This window comes from Mesoplodon bidens, assembly GCF_964165515.1.
Source record: "Mesoplodon bidens genome assembly, chromosome: 7".
Classification (NCBI taxonomy): Eukaryota; Metazoa; Chordata; class Mammalia; order Artiodactyla; family Ziphiidae; genus Mesoplodon; species Mesoplodon bidens.
This window is the reverse complement of record NC_138164.1, coordinates 78,482,594-78,501,460: the sequence shown is the minus strand read 5'-3', so window position 1 is coordinate 78,501,460 and position 18,867 is coordinate 78,482,594. Positions and strand designations below refer to the sequence as shown.

The 18,867-nt window shown below is 47.7% G+C and overlaps 1 protein-coding gene across 3 annotated transcripts in view; it reads left to right on the top strand.

Annotated features, from left to right (window-relative positions):
• The window catches only part of SMCO4 (single-pass membrane protein with coiled-coil domains 4), a 71,988-nt gene extending 63,598 nt beyond the window's left edge, over nucleotides 1–8,390 (top strand). For all 3 annotated transcript variants that reach the window (XM_081240413.1, XM_081240414.1, XM_081240415.1), the window contains exon 3: nucleotides 7,626–8,390. In XM_081240413.1, the coding sequence (XP_081096539.1) occupies nucleotides 7,710–7,889 (180 nt within the window). In that variant the 5' untranslated portion in view covers nucleotides 7,626–7,709 and the 3' untranslated portion in view covers nucleotides 7,890–8,390. The remainder of the gene's footprint in view (nucleotides 1–7,625) is intronic.
• The last annotated feature ends 10,477 nt before the right edge of the window (nucleotides 8,391–18,867 follow it).

Sequence of the window (18,867 nt, the reverse complement as noted above, 5' to 3'; positions counted from 1 at the left end):
AGGCACTGTCACTGTGGGGTCATGCAGAGAGGATGGGTGCACTTTGGAATTAGGTCTGAGTTCAGATCCTCAGTCCATTCATTCACTCAATATCTAATGAGTGATTGTTATGGATTTTATACTAGGGCTGAGACTGTGCTGGTTTCCTAATGGTCTTTGATTTTAGGCAAGTCACCATAGTTTTCTTGTTTTCTTTTTTCATAAATGTATTTATTTGATTTATTTATTTTTGCCTGTGTTGGGTCTTTGTTGCTGCATGTGGGCTTTCTCTAGTTGCGGCGAGCAGGGGCTACTCTTCGTTGCAGTGCGTGGGCTTCTCATTGCGGTGCCTTCTCTTTTTGCGGCGCACGGGCTCTAGGCACGTGGCCTTCAGTAGTTGTGGCTCACGGGCTCTAGAGCGCAGGCTCAGTAGTTGTGGTGCACGAGCTTCATTGCTCCGTGGCATGTGGAATCATTCCGGAGCAGGTATCAAACCTGTGTCGCCTGCATTGGCAGGCGGATTCTTAACCGCTACGCCACCAGGAAGGTCCCCATACTTTTCTGAATCTCCTCTTCTTCACGTAAAATGGGAGTGAGAATACCAATCTTGTGTTGAGAATGAAATGAGCATTTCTAAGTGGTAGCTAGCTGGTTTATTATCTTCTGCTATAACTTCTCCTCTCCTGTAGAAACTTCTGCTGTAACTCTGTGCTTAGTACGTAAGATGACTGCTTGTCTTCCAGCTTTGGTGTTCGATCCAGAGATGCTTGCTGAGCACCTGTTATGTGAGAGGTGTCCTGCCAGCCTAAGGCAATATTATTACTAGCAAGACACATTTGCTCCCAAAGGAGTGCTGAGTCCAGTGGGGACATCAGGGGCCCAGCCAGTTAGGTGGCGGCCACTGGTCAGTGCTGCAATAAAGGCATAAACCGAGTGCCGAGACGGCACTGAGGAGAGACTGCTGAAGGCCAGGCACAGGGCTGACCAAGGACGGGCGTCTACACCAGGAGGATGCTGGTGCATGGGGGAGGGCATGCGGCAGAGCTCCTGCACGGGCACGGGCATGGGATGTGAGCGTGTGGGGTGGGCACTCAGGCGTGTTGGTAGCCGTGGGTCGTGAGGTATGATGAGGCTGGAGAGATCCATTAGGGCGGGGCTGTGAGGGCCCCGGAGTCTTCACCGTTGTAAGTTGAGGCTGTGATGTGGGAAGCTTATCAGGGGGCTGAACCTGGTGCTTATTGCATGGGGCAGGCACAGCACTGCCCAGTTAAAGTGCTGTGTGAGCCACTCATGGAATTTGAAGTTCTTGAGTAGCCCACATTAAGACGGTAAAAAAAAAAACGGGTGAAATTAATAATACATTTTATCGAACCCAGTATATCCAAAATGTTATCATTTCTTGTAATTAGTATGGAAGATTTTAATGAGATAGTTTATATTCTTTCTTTTGGTACGGAGTCTTCAAACTCTGGTGTGTATTTCACACTACAGCTCAGTTTGGACCACAGCCACATTTCCAGTGCTAGTAGCCACATGTGACGAGTGGCTGCCATACTGGGCAGTGTAGCATTAGCCTGTCTGGGATACGGGAGCTGGGGGTGGTCGCTGTGATTCTGAACCTTCCCTCAATTGCCCAAGCCAACCTTTTTCTCCCATCAAACCTCTGGGAAAACCTGCCCAGCAGCAGACTGGTAACTGGTGGTTTTCAGCAGGGAAGAGAGAGAAACTGGGAGGGTTCCATCATCCAGGGGTTATATGGTTCAAATGCCAAAAAAAGGGCAGCATTCCCTGGTACCTCCCTCCGTACGTGCATCTGCACTGGAAAAACCTCCCTGGAAAGGGAGTTACTCTGTACCATTTACTGAGCATCTGGTTTGGCCTGTTAATCAATACCTCAGATAATACTTCAGTCTTTCTCCCCCAATGACTCTACAAAGCAGGTTTTCTTATCCCATTTTACAGAGGAGGAAAGTCAGGACATGAGAGATTAAATACATTGCCCAGGGTTGTATAACTAGACATGGCAGAGCTGAGGCTCAAACCTGGTTTCAAACCCACGTTCTTACCTCTGCTCTTGGCTGTTTCCCTAATAGGTTCTAAGGCTGTCATGTACATTATGATTTCTAAGTAGGAAGAAATATACATAAGGATTTTAATAAGCGTGTGTGTGCACAATATATATATACATACATATATAGAAAAAAGACTGGAAGGCTCAGTCAAAAAATCATAAAATGATTCTGTCTGAAAGGATGTGTTTCCCCTTCCTCTCTGCCCCCCTCCCACCTGCCCATGCACACTGGGGACCAGTTGGAACATTCCAATGCTGACCAGTTGCCATGGGCTTGTTGGTGGGGGAGGGGCACTGGTGGAACTCCAGTGTTTGTGAAGTTTCCGTTCCCTTGCTTAAGGGGAGCCAGAGGCAGGGGGTGGCCAGCAGTCATGGTCGGGTTGTGAAGCTGGGACTCAGCTAGTGGCTTCTCTATCCGGCCTGGGCTGCTTGCTGGGAAAGAGCCAGACTGCATCTTGTGAGCTTCATCTCTGATTTCCTCTCTGCAAGGGGCTGGTGAGCAATGACGTGGCCCCAAAGTGGGTAAAGGGCCAGGAAGGTATGTGGGGAAGGCACCGGAGGATGGTGACTCTTCAGGCTTCGGGGTCAGGCTGATGTGGGTTTGACTTTTGACTCTGCCACCCCTAATTTTGTGACAGTGGCAAGGCTTTGGACTCCTCATTTGTAAAACTTGGAGTAATCATTTTAGCCAGGGCTCCTTCATTGGAAGGTACAGAGACCCACTGGAGCCAGCTCAAGTTCAAAGAGATGTCTGTCCTAAGATTCAGAAACAGGTCAGCATAACTCAGGAGCCTGTACAGAGCTGGGCCTCGCAGGGGCTGTGCTGGAAGGATAAGAGCAGAGTCCCCAGTGTCCAGCTCTCAGGGTGCTCCCCTCGGCTCCCGTCTCCTCTCCCCAGCTTGGCTTCCAGTGTTGTCTTCCGCACGTGGCATCAGATGGCTTCCCCGGTGCCCCGATCTGCAGGATTTTCCAGCTTGTGTGCCTTCATGTTTCTTAGTTTAGATTTCTGAAATAGGGGCTGACTGGCCCACTCCACTGAAGTTCCTCCGGTCAGTTCTCCAAGTCGCCAGATCCAGTGGCTGCTGCTTTATCTTCACTTTGTCTCGGTGGTGTTTTGAAGCAGTGCTCTTCTTGACTCTTGGTCCCTGGGACTCCACACTTCTTTTCTCTTCTTCACTTGCGTCTTCTCCACAGGCTCCTTTGCTTGCCCTTCCCCTCCTGTTCTCTGACTGTCAGATGCTCAGGGCTCGGGCCTGGCCCTCTTCTCCATCTACCGTGTCCTTGGTGAGCTCACCTCATCAATGGCTGATGACTTCCAAATATAGATCTTCAGCTCAGACCGAGCTCTTGACTCATGTCCTCAACCGCCTCCTTGATATTTCCATGGTGATGTCTAATAGGCGCATCCTCACACGTGGATAGATGTGAAGAGAGCACTTAATGTCCTTTCTCAAATCCATCCCCACTTCCTGCCATTCTCCCTTCACCTCATAAGGCCGGATCACCATGCAGCCAGGTGCTGAAGCTCCAAACCTTAGGTCCACCCGTTATTCTCTTTCCCTCACGCGCCATGTCTAATCTGCCGTTAGGTACCCCCCACATAAAAGCCCACTCCATCCTCCTCTCCATCACCGCGGGCCCTCCCCACCAAGTCGGAGCCACCCCTGGCCCTCCCTGCCCTGCTCTAAGGGCCTCCCTTTTCATTCCCCTGTACCCCAGTCTCCACAGACCGGCCGGAGGAGCTTTTTTTAACTTGCACCTCCCCGTGGGAAGCCCTTCAGTGCCTCGTGCCGCTTTCGGAGTGAAACCCGACTCCTCACCATGGCCCGCCAGCCTATGGATGGCCTGGCCTCGGTGCCCTCTGCAGTTCCCCTCCTGTCACCCTTCTGGTTCCTTCCGCTCCCTCTGCCTGCCGCTCTTCCCCAGCCTTTGTCCTGCTGGGCCCTTTTCCCTCCCCTCAGCTGTCATCTCAGAGGTGTTTTCCCTCCCTCCTCACCACTCTCTCTTCAGCCCCAGGGAGAGTGCCGGGCTGCGGTTTGAGGCCCACAGCACAGGTGAGTGAGATCAGGGAGGCCACCCACTGGAGCCTGACCAAGATCCCAGACTTCAGGCTGGCGTGTTTGTCCTTTAAATCCTGACCAGACCGGCACTGTCCCCAGTGACGAGGCCTTTTTTTACGCCTTGGAGAACTTTTTTGAATGCATCTTACAGATGTCAAGAGCTGGTCGTCACGGGGGCTGCTGCCTATGCACGTCCACCACACCTCTGTGGGAGGATGCAGCCAGCAGCCGAAGGAGTGGGGCTGGGGCCCTTGTTAACTCTGGGCCTCTGGTGCTACCTGCCTGCGGCCAGTCCTCTGCGGGGGGGCCCTGTGAGGGGCCCTGTGGGGGGCTGGGTGATGGGCCACAGCAGGGTCCTTCTCTTTTCACAGGCCATTAGGTCCACAGGGAAATGGCTACAAATCAGAGTGCTGCCAATGGCCTGTCTCTTTTTTTTTTTTTTTTTTTTGCTGTACGCGGGCCTCTCACTGCTGTGGCCTCTCCCATTGCAGACGCGCAGGCTCAGCGGCCATGGCCCACGGGCCCAGCCGCTCCGCGGCATGTGGGATCCTCCCGGACCGGGGCACGAACCCACGTCCCCCGCATCGGCAGGCGGACTCCCAACCACTGCGCCACCAGGGAAGCCCCTGGCCTGTCTCTTTTTAGACAATTTCGTGAAGCTGTGTCAGGGAGAGAACAGACCATGGCTCATAGCTTTGGACAAGGGATGCCATCCACTGCTCTGTTAGATACTGTTTACAGACCAGCTGACTGTGTGCAAGACGTTTTTCCTCTTGCCCCTTGGTCTCCTCATCTCTGCGCGGGGGTAACGAGCCTGCCCGTCTCCCCGCAGGCTGTCTGTTGGGTGGGCCTCGGGAGCGTCAGCTAACGTGGATCCGGTGCCCTCTCCGTGCCAGGTGCCGTATTACCCGGATTCTTGTCTCATCCTCACCACGGTCCTGCGGGCGGGGCACTGCCATTATACCACCTCCCAGGGGGCGCTGAGGCTGGTGAGCTCCGTGAGGTCTGACCAGGGCTCCGGAGCGGACAAGCGGTGGGGTGGGGAGGAAGCGGCTGCCTCCGGCTGGCCGGCCTGTCCTGCGGGGTGTGGGCGGGCCGAGCACCATGAGGAGTGTTTTCTTTTCAAATCCTCAGCCACTCCTTCCGAGAGAAGTTGTCCTCATTGTTCAGATGATGACATTGAGGCCTCCTGAGGCCCAAAGCCGTTCAGCCAGGACATTGTATGTCCTTAGTTTGAACCCAGGTCTGCCTGCAAGTTCTCTGAAAGATTTGAAAAGGAGAATTTGTAAAGCCAGGGGTTCCTACACCTGTCAGGTCTTAAGGAAGTTAAGAGTGGCTATTTTCAAAAGCCTGATGGAGGGCGTAAATTTGCCTAAATGGGGCTCTCCAGAACTTTAATATTTGCTTTTGGCTGGCATCATGTCATTCCAGTGCAATAATTTCAGCCCTCTTGCACCAGGAGAAACTCCGCCTGATTATGGATAATAGGAAAAAAATGCCGGGGTCCAATCGGGGATGAGAGGAGTGGTGAGATTAGGATCCCTCTACCAACAGGGAGATTCACACGAGACTTTTCCCGCCTCGGAACCCACATTCCGCGTCCTGCCTGCCACTTGACACCTTCACTTAGGTGTAAATGTCATCTTCCTCATCAGGGTGGTGACAGGCCACCCACTGTCCTGGGGCAAAACTGGGTACACAGTATCATGATACAGAAGTCTCTCCGTTAGGGGAATGTTGGTGTACACTGCTCGTCTGCCTCAGAGAGCGCCTCTCTACCAGTCCCCCAGGATGTTTTATGAAGGACATTTGTCTTTTTTATTTCCCTGCCCAGTAGCCAACCCCCCACTCCTTCACTGTGTTTAGAAACACTCCCCCTGCTTATAGAGGTTGGAAGGCTAGGCTGCGGGTATATTGGGTCTCAGCTTGGCTGGTCACATGCACCTGGTGACACAGAGAAGCCAGGGCCCTGGAGAATTCATCTTGAAGGCAGTGACAGCAGCTCCGTCTGGTTTCCAGGGGCAGTAGTGGTGGCCTCGGTGCCCCTGCTCCAGCGGCAGTGTCCAGGTGATGATACAGCCTGAGGCCTCCTCCAGGCTCGCGGTGTGAGTGGGGCTCAGGTGATGGCTACACAGCTCCTTGCCCTGCTTATCTCCTGAGCCAGGTCCTCTTTTCTGGGGATCCTATGAGGTGCCAAAGGCCTCTGTGTAAACTCCATCTCAACTTGAATCAGCCAAAGTCTGTTTCTGTTGCGTAAAGCTCAGAATCGGACTCGTATGGAGCTGTTGCTCTGTAGTTACCCACGGCCTTTGATTCATCCCCCAGGCCCCTGACAGCACCGCTTCACCACCTGAGCACCTCCATGGGGCACAGAATTTACGAGATCCTAGGTTGAGTGGGTGGCTGGACCGAAGGCTCAGCTGGTCTCTCTTTATCGTCTGTCTGACCCAGCTCTCGACTCCGCTTACAACCCGGGGTGCACCCCTAGACCGTGGGCTCTGAGAGCACAGCCCCGAATGTTCCACCACTTCCTCCACTCCTCGAGCAGAGCCTGGCACATAGGAGGTGCTCAGGAAGGTTTGGGTGGATGGGTAAAGGATCAAATGGAGATCAGAGAAGTCGGTGCCTCTGGGCTCTCTTCGGCCCCAGTGAGGCTGCCGTGGCCTGCAGTCAGGCCCTGGGCTCGGCCAGGAGGGGAGCCACGGTCCTGGCATCTGCAGGCTGCCAGCGGTTCAGCGCTGGAGGCTAGCTGGGGAGATGGTGGGATTTAGAACAGTGAAGTAAATAGGTGGAGCCTTGGAAGGGAGAAGGGTGCCCCCCTTTCCACTGAGTGGAGGCGGCATAGTTAGTGCTTCCCAGTCCCTTTGTGTCATGAAAGCAGTCTTGTTCATCTGGTGCCCAGCGCCTGGCCAGCTGCCCCTGGAGCTGAGAGGCCTTGTCTCAGTGTGCCGGTTACCTGTGCACAGCACACCTGCAGAAGCGCTGACGGTGACAGAGCCCCAGGAACATCCTGCTTATGTCCACCACCCACCACTCAGAGGGGCTGCAAGAGCTCTTCTGTCCTGAGTCCCTGGGCTGCTAAGTTGCAGATACTCTTCCTGGTTTAGCATTTGCCTTTGACTTTGTGATTCCTTTTCCTTTCACTCCGTTCATTCTTTTTGTAATAGTGTTTATTTATTTTTACTTGTTGACAGTTTGCTTTATTTATTTATTTATTTATGGCTGTGTTGGGTCTTCGTTTCTGTGCGAGGGCTTTCTCTAGTTGTGGCGAGCGGGGGCCACTCTTCATCGCGGTGCGCGGGCCTCTCACTATCGCAGCCTCTCTTGTTGCGGAGCACAGGCTCCAGACGCGCAGGCTCAGTAGTTGTGGCTCACGGGCCTAGTTGCTCCGCGGCATGTGGGATCTTCCCGGACCGGGGCACGAACCCGTGTCCCCTGCATCGGCAGGCGGATTCTCAACCACTGCGCCACCAGGGAAGCCCTCCGTACATTCTTGATCATGGTTCTCTCTACAGGAGATTCTGCACCTTGACCAGAGGAGCGTGACCCTTCCTTCAAACCCCTCTCCGGACGCACCCTCCTAGCATCCCCTAGGAAAGATGCGGCAGCTCAAGGGGAAGCCCAAGAAGGAGACGTCCAAGGACAAGAAGGAGCGGAAGCAGGCCATGCAGGAGGCCCGGCGGCAGGTCACCACGGTGGTGCTGCCCACGCTGGCCGCGGTCGTGCTGCTGATCGTGGTGTTCGTGTACGTGGCCACGCGCCCCGCCATCACCGAGTGAGGGAGCTGCCCCCAGAGAGGAGGCGCAGGAGAGGAGAGCAGAAGAAGAATGGCTTTCATCCGCAGAGATTCTCCTGACACTGAGCTCTGAGCCAGAGTACCCTGTCTTCTCTGGTCTGTGACTTGATTAAAGTTTCTCCACTTTTCTTGGGAGGGAATAGGGAACGCTTTATCAGTGAATGTGCCACACACCTTATGGTCCACTTCATGTGCCTTTCAGACTTCAAAGCTGCGTGTGTGTGTGTGTGTGTGTGTGTGTGTGTGTGTTTCTCGCCTACAATCGATATGTAGCTCCACCTGGTGAGAGGAGGAACCTCTGGGTCATGGATCAGTTGGAATCAGTGCTCACCCCGTCCCCTTTGCTTTGAACATGACTCTTTCCTACACGTGTTCATGATTTCCAAAGGGACTGTATTTCTTCTCTGTGCTTCATGTGATTTGAAATATGTTGACTCAAAAGTGAAATATTTATTTTTTGAATAAAGGAGATAATAGCCTTAAACTGGATGTTGATCTTGTTTGGCCAGGAGGTGGCCTTGCTCTCCCGGGGGCACAGGAACGTGCTGTCTGTGCGGGTCCCCTGGCTGGGAAGTGTGTCCCTCTCGCCCCCAGTCCTCTGGGCTTTCTCCGTCTCCCCCTTCACTGCCTGCTGTGAATCGCTTCCGGTAAAATTGTGTTTTTTAACTGGCTCATTTTAAGATTGAGAGACTCTTGAGAGGGCCAGAAAGGATGCATAAATTGGTCTGTTTCAGCAAAAATAAGAGTTCTAATTGGAATGGGACCACAACTGCTTTTGACATCAGTTAGCAAACAGCAGCAACACAGACATGGTCCCGGAGGTAAAGGTCAGGCTTGGTTCTGTTCCTGCAGAAAGGGTACAAATTGTCAACAGTCCAGCTGAGTTTTGGATGCAAATTGGCTGCGCTGGAAGGGTTGCTTCGTTGTATTTTAGGGCATCGTTAGCCGTCCAGGTGGCTGGTGGAGTGGACCCCTTTTGGAAGTCAGATTCATGGTAACTGCTCTGAGGGTGTCTGCTCCTCTGTCACTGCTGATTGGGGGAGATCTGTGGGGAGACAAGTGCTTGTCTAACCTCGGTGGCTGCATGACTCGCTCACTGATTGCACAGGCGTGTTCTGGGGGCATGGAGCGTCTTGGAGTGAGTCTCTAAGAAGACGAAGCAGCTGCTGGAAGGAAGGGCTCCAGCTGAAGCTCGGATGCTGGGCTGGGCGGGGCCGACGGAGCTCTGCGGGCCTCCGAGGGAGACCCCGTGCTGCCTCATGCTCAATCCAGTGCCTGTGGCTCTGGAGGGAGATTCGCTAAGACATTTATCAAATGCAGAGCCTGCTAGCGTCAAGTTCCTCCTAGGTTTCCGTTTTCCTCGCCCTTATTTGGTTCTCTGAGGAGCCTTAGTGCTTGTTGGTCTGATTAAGCCTGGAGCCTGCTGCCCCCTGGACGGCTCATTGCGGTGAAGGAGGGGGCGGGGCTTCTGCACCATCCCTGCTCTTCACGATGGCCACTTAGCCACGAAATGCAGAGCTCCGCCCCCTCCCTCCCCAAGGACAGCCTGTGTGAGGACAGCCTGTCCGCTCCAGAAGGAAGAGCCCAGGCTGTGCTGGGTCGTGGCCTCATCTGTGTTCAGTTTCCAGCCTACCCCTCAGAGCTGTGGATTTCCCAAACCCCCGGAGCTCAGTTTCCCCATCTGTAATAGGCAGTCCAGGCACTTTTAGAGAAGTGGGCCTCTAAGGGAAACAAGGCTTTTAGAGCCAACCTGACTTTTTATGCAGGTTTTGCTGCCACAACCCCTCTCAGGACACTTCCTCCTGTGAAAATGGAGGCTGTCTTGCCTCATAGGATTGTTGGGAGGAGTCAGTTGAAATAATACATTTGTGATGCCAAGTCTAGCACCTGGGATGTAGTAGTTACTCTGTAGTAATTTCTAGCATTTGACATGTATACATGTCATATAGGTAATGTATACATGCACTATTTTCCATGTATTAACTCATTTATTTCTCATATAGCCCTAGGAGTAGGTACTATTAGTGCTCAGTTTTACCGCTGAGGAAACTGAGGTGGGCCAAAGGACTTGTTGATGTCCTACAGCTAGTCAGCGGAGGAACCCAGGTTTGTTTATTTTAATGCTTTTGTTATGGGAAGTTTCGCACATACACAAAAATAGAACAGTAATACAATATACCTCACGTACACCTCGACCAGCTTCAGCAAACTGCAACACATGGCCACTCTTGCTCACCCATCTCCACTGCCCCTCACACCCAGACACCTTCCTGTGCACATGCACACCGGATTATTCTGCAGCAGAACAGGAGATGGGATTTAAACCCGGGCAGTCTGGCTCCAGAGTCCATGCTCTTCATTATGAAGACCTGTTACCTCTTAATAAAACACTAATTTCCCCCTCTCCACTCCCCCAGCCTAAAGTAAGCTTTCCTGCCCAGGTGTGTGAACAGCCCTCACTTGCCCACAGCTGCCGTGAACAACCTTAGACGCCATCTTTGGACCAACAGGCCGTGATTTAGCTTTACCCACTGAGTGTCTGACACCCTGCTCAGTCTCTCACCCTGTAGCAATCAAGGAGAAACACCTGTTTCGTGGGCTCCTTGTGAAAGCATCTCAGTATTCGTGCTTAGGACATTTCGGGTGTGATGTGAAAAGAGCCTGAGGTTTGGGAAGCAAAGACATGTGTGAATCCTCACCCCGCCACTTTCTAACCAGATGAGCTCAGTCAGGTCCCATGACCTGAGCTGTAGTGGCCCCACATCTGTCAGGTAAGGTTCATTTTAACTATGTAGAGGATGTTGGGAGGATAAATGGAAATAAAAAAGGGGTGTGACATTGTTCCTAGGACATTGTAGATGCTCAATAAATAGCCATTCCCTGTTTGTCAGTGCGTTCAAACCTCACAGGACGTGCATGAAGGAAGGCCAGCTTCCCAGGGCATCACTTGCCAGACTGACACAAGACCTCACACTGGATGATAGATCCTGAGGTGCTTCTGGCCCTTATGTTATCCCACTGTCTTTCTCTTTGTTGTCCATCGGGAAGCCTGGTGGAGTTGCACTGGATTTTCAGGTGAAGGCAATTACCAGGCAGGCTTGGTGAAAGCAGGCTGAAGATGGACTTCTGGAAGTTAACACAACTTTGATGTGAGCCCCCTCCTGGCAGGAACGAGGTGCCAATTTATTGTGGACTTGCTGGGTGGAATGGAACAATTCTCAGGGTAAATGGTACTCTCATGTGGAGGCACTGGGTAATGGTTTGAGACACCAGCTTCCAAATTATGCTCAGTTATTCAATGGCTTCAAGGCAAAACCGAGTGATTTATTAGGAGTTTCACAGAAAGTCATGCTGGGGTTCTGCAGCAGGATCTGGGGCTCTTGGCTTTCGGAGTCCTCATTTCAAAGCCTAACATTTCTCGAAGAGCAAATTCCAAAAGAGGAATCAGATTAGAAACAGGAATAGAAACCATTGTCATTGGTTTGAAAGGCGTCACTTGTTGTGTTTTAAGAAAATCATACCAAGATGTATTTGTGTGTCTGCTGGTTCTAAAGCCACCAGCTTTAATTCCTTCTCAGTCGGTTCAAAGGCAGAGCAGCACACGCCCGTCTTTCCTTCCTGCATCCTTCATGAGGTAACAGGAAGGAAACCTGCAGCCAGACTCATCTGTAAATTGGAGATGGTTTTTAACACCTGCCTCAGGTTTGTTTAGGAAGATTAAAGAGATGATTGTCTTTCCCTTTTCCCCAAAAGGATCTTACATCATTATTTACTTGCTAGAGGTAGAAAAAGAAGGAAGTCAGTTATGGCTCTTGGATTTCGTTTTGGAAGTCTGCCATCACATATATGTGTGTGTATGTATTTGTGTGTGTGCATGTACATGCATATATTTATCTTTTACAGCTCTGTGTTGAAAATGCCCCACATGCTCTGTCGCCTGAAGATGTCTGCCTTACTTTGAATGCAATTTCTTTTTCGGGAACCACCTTTAATTCTGTGTTCTCTACAACAGCGGTCCCCAACCTTTTTGGCACCAGGGACTGGTTTCGTGGAAGACAATTTTTCCGTGGACTGGGGGTGGGGGATGGTTCAGGTGGTAATGGGAGCAATGGGGAGCGGCTGTAAATTCAGATGAAGCTTCGCTTGCTCACTGCTCACCTCCTGCTTGTGTGGCCTGGTTCCTAACAGGCCGCGGACCGGTAGTGGTCTGAGGCCCGGGGGTTGGGGACCACTGCTCGACAATATTTGCCACGGACTTGCTTAAGCATTAAAAGTCAGATATAGAATCTTTGGATCAAGGAGATATATGAGTACCTTCCTCAACCCTTCCAGAACATCTGTACTAGGATTGGGTAGGGGCTTGCACATCCTCGGAGGCCTGTCCCACCTGCCCCCGTGCTTCAAAGATCAGGGAAGAGCAGTTGTGCACATACGTTCTGCCTCACCCACTGTGTCAGGCTTAATTTTTCCTTATGAGTCTGTGTCGTGCAGTCGCCAGGCTGTCCGCTTCTGTTCTGAGTATTTTCTCATTACTCTACAAGGCAAATGTTTCTGACTTCAGAGTATGTCAGTTGGGTCATCTGTATTATCCCCCCACCTGCCAGTTCTGTGGAAAGGAGCGTCTTTTCAAAAAGCTGTTAATCTCTTGAGCTGTTGAGTAATAACTTCAGGAAGCTAGACCAGAGTGAGCTTTGGGTGCTCAGTGATGCCACGGTTAAGGGTCTCTCTTCCTTTGTTCACTTCCTCATCGTTGCATGAAGGTTGTCTCTTTGAACCCTCCCAGGAAGGAAACTTCTCCAACCTGTGACTGTTCCTTTTCCAGTTGAAACAAAGCACAGCTGGCCACACGGATCACAGCCACTCTTTCAGAAAGGACAGTGAACTTTTTGGGATGAGGCCCAACTCCCAAGGCATCAACTCGTTTGGATTGGAATAAATTAAGAAAGCCCACGATGAACTCCTCCTGCAAGGCCCTCCACCTGGAGTTACTTCTGCCTCTTACTGCATTACTGGTTCATTGAACGTCTTCCATTTAGTTCATCCACCCACATTCTCCAGAGACACTGAAATTCCCCACCTCACACAATCCTCCCAGGTTGGGTTTTAAAAGATGTAGCAATATCTACAAAAGGTATATTTAAAGCGAAAGTATACTAAAGATTGAAAATGTAAAAGATGGAAAAAATATATGCCAGGCAGATTGAACAAAAGCCATGGCAGCAATTTTAACATTAGCAAAACAATTATAAGATGAATATGCCATAAGGGGCAAAGGATGTCATATATTAGTAGTAACAAATGATATTTTATCATGGATATGTATGTTGCTAACAATATAGCCTCAAAATATATAAAGCAAGTGACTCTCAACAGACTAGAAAGACATTAACAGTTTTAGTTGAAGATTTTAAGATATACCTTGCAGAAATGGATAGATCAAAAGCTGAAAAGAGCAAAGATATAGATTTGAATTAGAAAATTAATGAACTGGATCTAGTAGATAAATATAGATCTTTTCACTCAAGAGAGAATAAAGATTTTTTAAGAGCACACATGGTACAGAAATAAAAACTAGCTTAAACATTTTCAAATTTGATGAAAAATACAAACCCATAGATTCAAGATGTATAACAATTTCAAGTAAGATTAAACACAAAGAAAATGACACTTAGGCACCTCAAGGTCAAATTGCTGAAAACCAAAAATAAATTGTACTGAGGTAGAAATCAGAGAGGCCTCAAACTTCTCTCTTTTAGCATTTGGCACTAGAAAAGCCATGCTGACAAAATTCTTAGAAGGAAAAAGCCCAACCCCAAACCTTTTTTGTAATTTTCCTTTGTATATTGTTCATTTAACAAATATTTATAGTGCAGCTATGTGCCAGCTACTGTTCTTGGCATTGGAGATACACCAGTGAGCAAAACAGACACACGTTCCTGCCTGTGTAGTGTATACTGTAGTGAGGGAATATGTCAGATTGCCACTTATGTTTGAGTGTAATACATCGACGTTTACAAACATGGGAAAATTAAGGACTGTATTTCTTATGAGCATTTTATGAAAAAACTACAAGAGGATAAGCGCCAAACACATGGTAAATGAGAAATCACAGCAAAGGAATTTGCTATAGGATGAAGACAGGATCCATGGTGGAAGTTACAGTTACAAAAGTTGGAAGTAAGAGAAGGTAAGAGGTGGCATAAGTATTCTGATTTCTTACTCTTTTATTATTAGGAATAAAGCAGTTCATAATATACTTTATCAATTTATTTATTTATTTTTGTCTGCATTGTTTCTTCGTTGCTGCACGTGGGCTTTCTCGAGTTGCAGCGAGCAGGGGTGTGCAGGCTTCTCATTGCGGTGGCTTCTCTTGTTGTGGAACACAGGCTCTAGGCGTGCGGGCTTCAGTAGTTGTGGCACGCAGGCTCAGTAGTTGTGGCTCGCGGGCTCTAGAGTGCAGGCTCAGTAGTTGTGGTGCACGGGCTTAGTTGCTCTGTGGCATGTGTCATCTTCCCGGACCAGGGCTCGAACCTGTGTCCCCTGTATTGGCAGGCAGATTCTTAACCACTGCGCCACCAGGGAAATCTAGTAATATACTTTAAAGTATAAAGGTAAGTACTGAAAGAATAAATAGAAATAATCAGCTAATTTAGCAGAGGGGAGAGTATGAGGAAGTAAAGGCATCCTATTATTTTATTTTTTATATATGGTGTCAGTAGATAGAAGCTAAGAAATAGAGGGTTCATCAATAAGGTAACCACTGAAAGGTAAGACAACATAAAATTTTTTTGAATGATCAGAACACATACATGAGCAAAGGAAACGAGCCATATATTGGAAGTTATTTTAAAGCATCCATGGAAATAGTTTGTGTAATGTAAAACATGATGACAGAAACAAGACCAAACAGCCGTCCTATCTGTAAATGTAAATGGTCCAGATATACTTAAAGAAAAAGGCTCAAATTGTATTATAAGGAAAACCCAAGTATATGCTATATAAAAAAAGATACACCTTGAAGTGATTCAGAACAGTTGAAAGTAAAAGGATGGGCAAAATATATGTCAGTGATACATGTGGAAAATAACAATACCATTAAAGGAGTGCTGAGAGGAACATTCACAGCTTTAAATACTTCTATCTGTAAACATGAAAAATTCACACTGTCAGAGAAGAAGGAAGCAGTGTTCACAGCCTTACTGTTAAAGTTGAATGAGAACAAAATATAAGAGGGAGAAAGGACACATGATGATAAAGTCTATAATTCATGATGGAGATCTAAAAATTATGGATATGTATAAAAATCACATTTTTCTCTACAAAAATTACAGGAACTACAAAGAGCAATAGAAGCATATTAGTAAATGGAGACTGTAGTTCACCATTTTCAGCCCATGACAGAGCAAGGAAGTAAAAGATAAGGGTTTATAAGACCTAAACAACATAATGAAATAGACCTGACTCATATATATCAAATTCTGTCTTAAAGATAGAGGCTATGTCTTTTCAAGTTCCCGAAATATTTACAAAAATTATGTTACTTATGTTTGTCTACTTCTTGTAAATGATGAGCTCTGTGAGATGAAAAGGGAAATTGTCTGTCTTGTTAACCCTTTATCCCAGGAACTAACAGAGGTGACCAATAAATATTTTTGAGTAAGTGAAAGAACAATGCACAAAAGAAAAATACAAATGGTCAATAAGCTCATGGGGGAAAAAAGGCACAACTTTATAACCAAAGTTATTTCTGTTCAGATATCAAAAGAGTATCATTTTACCTATCAAGTTGGCAAAGCTTAAAAAAAATAACATGCTCTAAATCCTTGCTTTATATATATAAATGCATACCTAGATACTGTGTCAACTCTGCAAAATGAGGTGGATGGACCTAGAGTCTGTCATACAGAGTGAAGTAAGTCAGAAAGAGAAAGACAAATACTGTATGCTAACACATATATATGGAATTTAAGAAAAAAAATGTCATGAAGAACCTAGGGGTAAGACAGGAATAAAGACACAGACCTACTAGAGAATGGACTTGATGATATGGGGATGGGGAAGGGTAAGCTGTGACAAAGCGAGAGAGTGGCATGGACACATATACACTACCAAACGTAAGGTAGATAGCTAGTGGGAAGCAGCCACATGGCAGAGGGAGATCAGCTCGGTGCTTTGTGACCACCTAGAGGGGTGGGATAGGGAGGGTGAGAGGGAGGGAGATGCAAGAGGGAAGAGATACGGGAACATAAGTATATGTATAACATTCACTTTGTTATAAAGCAGAAACTAGCACACCATTGTAAAGCAATTATACTCCAATAAAGATGTAAAAAAAAAAAAAAATGTCAAGCAGAACAGATAACACACACGGTTCTTCCCAGTTCCAGATCCTCTCACGCAAACGTCCAAGGTGAGCCATGACCTTGAGGAAATGTACTACTTGTGTTACGTCACATTCTAACTTTCCCTTTATTTCAGTGGGTGGCGTGGCCACAGGCAGGATGGCATCTCATCCTGATAGGCCCACAGCTGAGGTCGACCCATTTCTGAACAGCGCCCAGGAACTCTCTGCTTAGCTGCTCTTGCCCATCACTGTGAGTCTACACACCTCTGGTGCTCTCCCCCAAGGGAGTGTCTACCCCAGGCTGACATTTAGCCTATTGCTGACGTGTAAATTTGCTACATGAAACTCAAGAGTGCATTTCCACATAACAGTAAAGGTGCATATTTCATGGTTAGGTTTCCAGACTGCCCCACAAAAAACTGTTTGAATTTTAGAACCTTAGAGCTGAAAGCTCTATAGAAATGACTGGTTTAATCGCCTGCTTCTTCTTGTATCACCCTGATAGATTCTGATTAGGTATCTAGGATTAGGAGAGCCTACAACTGGAGAGGATGGGCCCCAAATGCCTGTATTAATGAAACAAAATACAAAGCAGGAGAAAGGATTTTGAAGAAGATTCCACATCCAAATACTTCCTCCTTCAAGTTAGGCTTGGGATTTGACCTCCTGCCTTCTTGTCTAACCACCTCCAGTTATGACGAGAACTAAGCTCAGCTACATCCAGAGTGGTAATTTGAGTCCACGTGCTTGAAGTAACCATGGGGCTGGGGAACAAGAATGATGACAAACCCAGATGTCATGTTAAACCCTTACAACCACTTTAATTCCTCATGTGTTGGCTCGGACTATGATTATTTCAATATAGACCTCTGGTTAATGAATGCACGTCAAACGCATGCTCCCTCCTGATGATAAAACAACAGTGAAGGAAAAGGAACTAAATTCCCAGGATGAAGAGAAAGTGAGAAGCCTTTTTTCCACATCTAGCCCCCAGAATGCGTCAAGGAGGATCATAACCTTCAGACAGAGAAGTATCTTCTCCAGGTAATTTAATAGACCCAGGAGAAAAGACCTAAGGACTAATGTTGTGGGCTCCCCAAAGAAGCGACCTATTTGGATTAGCCTTCAGTAGAGCCCTGGGCTTCAGTAAGCTCCACCAAGCCTCACCCATGGACACAGAGCTTTTTAGGGCCTCACCCTTAAATACAATCAGACAGCTAAGGATCACAATACAATTTTTAAGAGGCCAAAATAACCAATTACAAAGCAATGCAGCAGAAACAGAGACCACACCGAATGGCTGGGTAATGACTGCTGTATTGGATCAAAGATTTCCTAACATGAATGTGAATATGGATGCTTTAAATATGGTGTTAAATTTTTTGTGTGTGCTGCACAGTGGACAAAACTGAGATTGTTAACAGAAAGACTGAGAAAGTTAATACCAGTCCATGCAATTCAAACAGAACTCCTGTTCAAAGAGCAATCATATTTACATGGACCACAACAGAGTTGAATAAAACAAACAACTAGCGTCCATGATGCAATGAAAATCCAGGATGTAGGAAAATAGGGGTGGCGTATAACTGGAGAAGGTGAGCTCACAATACTGATATGAGAGCAATGATAAGAGAAAGAGGATTTTGAAGATTCCAGATCCAGAGGGGGTTACATACCCACTGCTCTTATCCCCTTCCAAGTTAGCTTTGGGAATGGACACTTGCCACCTAGGAAACCACTGCAATAAGTATAAGAACTAACTACTGTAAACACATTTTAAGGCCTCTGACTGTGTCTAGATTTCTCTAAAGTTTTCACATCTAAGACAGCATTGAATGAACATGTAGTGTTTCTTGTTGTTTGCGTTAAGCTCTATAAACTACTACAGCCTGTGGGCCAAATTCAGCCTACCACCTGTTTTTGAACAGATGGAGAGCTAAGAATAGTTAGTTACTTTTTAAAAAATTAAGCCTTTTATTTTGAGATAATTGTAGATTCAAATGCAGTTGTAAAAAGTAATACAGAGCAATCCTGTGTTTCCTCTACCTAGTTCTCCCCCATATTAACTTCTTCAAACCTGTAGTACAATGACCTAGTACAACCAGGATATTGACACTGGCACAGTCAACAGAGGCCACAAGAATGCTCTGTTCCCCTTTTATAGCTACACCGACTTCCCTCTTGCCCCACTCCCTCCATTGTCCCGTGGTAACACTAACCTGGTCTCTATTTCTATGGCTTTGTTATGTATATATTTGTTATATAACAAAATGTAGCCATTTAGGATTGACTTCTTTGCTCAGCATAATTCTCTGGAGAGTCCTCTAGGTTTTATATAAATCAGTTTTTTTTTTAATTGCTGTGTGGTTATTTCATGATAAGGATGTACCCTGTACCTACCACCCTGTACCACCACCCCACCCCCGTTAAACTATTCACCTGTTGAAGGAGATCTGTGTTGTTTCCAGTTTGGGGCTGTTATGAATAAGGCTGCTATGAACATTCATGTATAGCTTTTTGTGTGTGAACATAAGTCTTTACTTCTCTGGGATAAATGCCAAGGAGTGCAATTGCTGGGTCATGTGGTAGCTGCCAAACGGTTTTCTAGAGTTGCGGC